The 6000-nt window shown below is 37.8% G+C and overlaps 1 protein-coding gene across 2 annotated transcripts in view; it reads left to right on the top strand.

The window, feature by feature from the left end:
- The first annotated feature begins 5014 nt into the window (after window positions 1–5014).
- Window positions 5015–6000, top strand: part of col2a1b (collagen, type II, alpha 1b) — a 63402-nt gene continuing 62416 nt past the window's right edge. For both annotated transcript variants that reach the window (XM_056252534.1, XM_056252533.1), the window contains exon 1: window positions 5015–5304. In XM_056252534.1, coding sequence (XP_056108509.1) covers window positions 5211–5304 — 94 coding nt within the window. In that variant the 5' untranslated portion in view covers window positions 5015–5210. The remainder of the gene's footprint in view (window positions 5305–6000) is intronic.

Here is a 6000-nt window from a genome sequence, read left to right as displayed (position 1 = left end):
CCTATAGGTTACTGATTATGCCCTTGTTTGTTGCCATGGCTACTGATTGCTTTGTGTACCTGTTTCTTGCTCAGTTTGTTTTCTCCTGTGTATTTTAGCTCTACTGTATTGTGTTTACTTTAGTGAAGCTGTTACATTGATTCCTGCCTTCTGGATTGCTGTCTAAACTGCTGTGATCGAGATCCTCTTCCCTGGCCGGAACCATGACAGTTGTTTTGTCATTATTGTTAGTTATTTGTTGATTTATATTAGTTGATTGTCATTGTTAATGAGGTTTGTGCGTCGAGAGTTGAGGTCTGTGTACACAATTTTAACAGTATTTCCCTTTGCTTTGTAGGTTAATGGCTCCTTCAGAAAAAATATCACATAGGCTAGTTCAGACTTAAAGGGTTTGTTCACCCAAAAAATTAAAATTGAGTAAATTGAGTAAATCGAGTCATAGGTGACCTCTCCTCTGGAACTAGACTCGCATATGGCAATTACCGGAAGCCAGTGATTATAGTTTATTATCTGGATAATATGGATAATTTTTGGATATTTATCATTTTTGGGCATCAAAATCTCAGGTACCATTCACTCCCGTTATAAAGCTTGGAAGAGCCAGGATATTGTTTAAAATAATTTTGATTGTGTTTGGCTGACAGAAGAAAGTCATATACACCTAAGATGGCTTTAGCGTGAGTAAATGAATGGATAATTTTCATTTTTGGGCGAACTATGCCTTTAAGAGTTCTAAAACAATGTGCATGCTACCAAAATGCTAGAAAACTTGTGTATATTTTCTTGCAATAATGGCAGCAGTAATTCATCAAAAGAGGAAGTCGTAAGAACCAAGGCCGTCACTGGCATCTCATTCCAAATGATATTTTATTTTTATTTATTGCAGACGTGTTAAAAAGTGCAAATAAAGTTCCAGAGCTCCCAATGAATACCAGCCTTTTAATAAAAACCTCCAGTGCGCTGCTATATTTAAACTCCCCTGCATCAGTCAAGCATTCATTCCTCCACTGAAATAACGCTTAATTTAGGACATTTCCTAACCGAGGTTAACATTCCAGCTCTTCCTCAGAGGTTGCACTCGCTAGAAACAACAAAACCCACATAAAACAACTGTATGAAGCGATGGTGATGATGTAAAAAACGTTAAACTGCACCAGCACTTTGATTTCGCCAAATTGTGGGATTTTAATATTTAAGATTAGAGTTCACTCTAGACTTTTCATCTTTGTATCTGGTTTGTGAGTGTCTGAGCATGTTATTGGTGAAGTGTTCATGTGACTCCCTGTTTATGAAGCATTGGATGCCTTTATTGTTGATGTGTTTTCCCCAGTATATTCCTCACTGGTCCCTGACCTGAATAGATGCCATTACATTTTCAAATACATTGTTTTAGGCATTTCATTAGCATTTTATGATTGTTAAACAAATGTACTATTGGTCTACTGGTACCACCTGGGCAAACGACTTGACAATACCAGTGTTGACATCTTTTAACCCTGTCTATCACCTGTTCCAACAGTTCAGGCCATTCGTGACAAAAAATATCCATCACAGCCCATTTCTTTCCCTGCACTTTGACCTTCTAAAACACCCTAAAGCAGTGGTCACCAACCTTTTCAAGCCTAAGATCACATCCCAAGTCCAAATGTAAACCAAGATCTACCACTTGCAGACAATTATGAAAAAACAAGGCCACAATGTAGTTCTACTTTGACATTCTTTGTTGCCTGTTAGTCACTAGCAAAATATTTATTTAACTATACAAATAGTATATAACTATACAAACTGTCAACTATAATTCAACATTTTCAACAGTAATAAAACATTGTTAAGTATATATCCACAGGCTTATTACTCATATATAAACACAATAATCAGTCAATTACAGGCCTAAGCCAATAATGTACTGTTTCATTTTCCCTTTTAAAACATAGGCTATTTCAAATCAAAATGGTAAGTGCAACTAGCATACAAAATATTATGACAACAGTCATCCTTCAATTCTTCAAAAATATTTTGACACAAATTACAGACCTACTACTATTCATTACCTCAATAATCAATCAATTACAGGCCTAAAACAGTCATGTACAGCACTTCTCTTTCCCTTTTCCAACAACATAAAACACAGATCTCCTTTTAACAATAGCCAATAAAGGGTTTTTCCCGGCTCTCAATGAGGCGGAGGTGGTAAAATCGTAACACTAGGGGGGTCCGGGGGCATGCCCCCCCGGGAGAAAAATTTGTACATTTTAAAGATAAATTCATTAATCTGGTGCACTTTGAGTCACTCGAATCTGTTGTTAAAAATTTAAAATAATCCACCTGCCAACCACCCATATTCTTTGATTTAGATATCTGCATCTGATCATCACATTACAATTATTCAATTAAGCATGATAATATGGTAACATATCACACTGAAGTAGGCTGATTTAAAATTAACATTTATTTAAATTAAAAGTTCTTCTTTTGGCAAAATTACATTTCCTTTATAGCCTAAACAGAGGCTTTAGCCTACTCCCTTTAAACTTAAATGGTCAATGTTTCATTTTTGAAAACACTCTTATCGGAATAATTTTTTGTACCTTTATAAAGGGCATTTTCCCCCTAATTTTATTTCATGTAGGCCTACTGGTATGCTCTAAATTTCATTTCGACAAGGCTGTTACCAAACAAATTAAATAATTTACATTGAAAAATTATAACTGTATTAAATGAGATCATGAGATTGTTTTGAATATTTTTTGAATATACAAATAAGGAATGTTGAAAAGAATGATACTTTGAAACTAAACCGCCAGTAGAAGCGGCAGGCGGCCGTCTTAATGAGCGAGTCATTGAGTCATTCATTCAAACGATTCGTTCAAACGGCTGATTGATTCAGAATGAGGCGGTTTAATAATGGGTAACGTTAATTGAATCTTTGACTCGAGCGATTAGGTCAAAACGCTGAATCATTCAGTGATGAATAATGGATGAGTGTTGCTGTGAGATGCGCTGGTTCTGTTGTTTGGAACTATTTTCGCTGCTGAAACAGAACAAAAACAGTAATTGCGTCTAAAAATGTAAGTAACTTAATTTTAACTATTTGTTTATTGAACTGTTACGAAATCAATATCTTGGTTTCAATCGTGCTTGCATTCAGGAAAACAGCACTCTGGTCGTGTGTAGTCTATAACGTTATATTGTTTCTTAACTATACATTTGACGGAGGCGGCCGCCTCATAATTGTCTATGCAGGAAAACCCCTGAAGATTTCAAACTAGCAATAGCCTACTCCCTCACCGTTGTGCCATCGTTTAGTTAGCTTGCGTATCGTTAGCTTGAAGAGCTTGATGTGAGCGTAGTGTGAAGTGGCTGAGCTGGTTAAAGCGTGAAGCCTTGTTTATACTCGACGCGTCCGCATGAGCCAAAAATGACGTCATTGTAACGGCGCGCGCGCCTCTGCATCCCCTAGACACGATTTACTACACACAGTAGGCTCACACGTGGTGCATTTTTAATTAATAAATAATAAGGAATACAAATATTGGTGTTTTTTCTCTGATTTTGAAAACTCTTCGCGATCGACTTAAAATGCTTCCAAGATCGACTTGTCGATCGATCGCGATCGACGGGTTGGTGACTCCTGCCCTAAAGCATCTTTACTCTTTACCACAAACACACACACACACACACACACACACACACACACACACACACACACACACTCCTGTCACTTCTGTGGGACCCCTCTGTTAACCAAATCTAATGATATGGCCCGTTTTCATCAGTGTATATCAGGTGTCCGGTCCTGCAAGTTTCCTGAAGACCTTGACTAGTTTGTTAATGTGTGTTTTAGTGTTGGTGTTAAGTGGGGATAATCCATGGCTAGCTGTGCATTAAATCATTTTAATGTTTGATATTTGACCATGTAATTATGGTTGAGCTCGGTAAAGCCGCAGTTTACACTGTCTGGATCGTTCCCTATATGCACTATGGGCCATTCACCATGTAGAAAATAATGAATGTATGAGCAAGTGACCGATTTCAGCTGCAGCTTCAGCGTTTATTTATAATGTAGGGGGCGGAGCTTCAGATTCTAGAGAGCATTTGATTGGACAGAAAATCTGACGAGAAGCTGAAATGCAGTGATGTCATCAAAGTCTGATCCCTGGCTGAAGTGAGAGACTTGCAAGTTTTTAACGCTTATATATTTTCTAAATGTGAATTTAGAACAACGACAATGCCGATGGAATTTGTTTTCGGTACAGTATGTTTGTATACATTACAAATAACAAATAGACAATACACTTCACAACATGTAGCCTAACAATACAAGATGCAGTGGGTAAATGACCATGCGTAGTGTATGAGAAGACAACTAAACTAAAGTTCCAACTAAACTTCCACAATTCTGTCATTTTTTTGAGCACTTGCTTATAGATAACAGTTACACTAACATATACTAAAAGTTTAAAAAAACTTACATTTTGATTTCAGACTTTAAGCTTAAGCTTTATTATTATACCGTGGTATATATTTTCTTGGTGTGTGTTAGTTGGCTCTGTGAGGGTCAAATGTCCCCAACTTGTGCACAATGAAACGTAAAATCAACAAAATAGCATGCTAATGATGTCAAGTTTGATCAATATTTTAATGAATCATGTTCATTTATATGACCACTGAAATCTCCAACAAATCAAGGTTCAATCCACATTAACCAACTATTACATTTATTCATTATTATTTACATGCAGCTATTACATAATTAATCTTTAATAAGCGATATAGCCTACATTAAAATTCACTCGAATAGGCTACTTTACAGCTTATTTTAAGTACAGTAGCTACACATGACTCGATCATATTAGCCCATAATGTTTTCTTTCTGAAAGGATTATTTTTCTTGGCGTCTTCTCTCGGTCGGGCTCTTAAAGAATGGGTGCGAGAGGAGAGAGGAGAGAGAAGGGCAACACTTCTCCAATTTCAACTTCATGGGGGGTAAAGGGGTGGATTTTTATTTCCAAAAATACGGCTCTCCATTCAAAGCTGTATGGACTGAAACGCGCGCCCCCTGGATCAGTCCGCACGGAGAATCTGCAGAAGTTTGTGCCTCATCGACCTCCATTCTGGACTAAATGCATCATTCCAGTCACTAGGAGAAACCAGTAAATCCCAGCTCTTTCTCTCCTGCTCCTGAAACGCCGCATGTCTGCAGTTTAGACATGATCCTGTCGGCGGATTCAAGGACTTTACTGCTATTTGTGGCAACACTAGTCGCATTTTTGGCCGTTGTCAAATGCCAAGACGAGAATGACCGTGAGTTTGCCTACCATTTTCTCATTTTACTCTCAAAAGTTTTAGAAAAGTGTTTTTTTTAGACTTTAACCGCAAATAATAATAGGTAAATAATAGGCTTAATGAAAGGAAATACTTAACCAGCTTTATTGAGATATTGTGGCAAATGTACCTATTTGAAGTAGCCTAATAAAGCGTTTAATGCAAAACAAAGAAACTAGAACACGTGAATATTTTCAGTTTTTAAAAAGAAGAAGAATTTCTTCTCTTTTATTTAGCCTATTTCGGGCATTTTTGAAGTGGAATCATTGTGACTAGTCTGTGTTTATTCTGAGTCTGAAGGTATTCAGGGTATTTCAGCATCAGGTCACCTGCAGGACACGTCTAAAGCCTTCACACACACACACACACACACACACACACACACACACACACACACACACACACACACACACACACACACACACACACACACACACACACACACACACACACACACACACACACACACACACACACACAGCACTCATTTATTTACTGAGCAATTGTTTTATTTGTGCAATTGTGCTGATGTCTGTCTGAAGCCCTCCTGATGGCTCGAGGCTCAGCTGGTCGGGCCCTAAAGAGCACATTCCTCTGCTGTCAGGGGCCACCGGGGCAAATCCAGGCATGCACAAAACGCAGATGCTCCTAATGTCTTCGAATTGTCAGAATTCA

Source organism: Rhinichthys klamathensis, unplaced genomic scaffold (genome assembly GCF_029890125.1).
Source record: "Rhinichthys klamathensis goyatoka isolate OS25496 unplaced genomic scaffold, OSU_Roscu_1.1 h1tg000095l_1, whole genome shotgun sequence".
Taxonomy (NCBI): Eukaryota; Metazoa; Chordata; class Actinopteri; order Cypriniformes; family Leuciscidae; genus Rhinichthys; species Rhinichthys klamathensis.
Note: the sequence above shows the minus strand (reverse complement) of the source record. Positions and strands in the feature narration are given on the sequence as shown.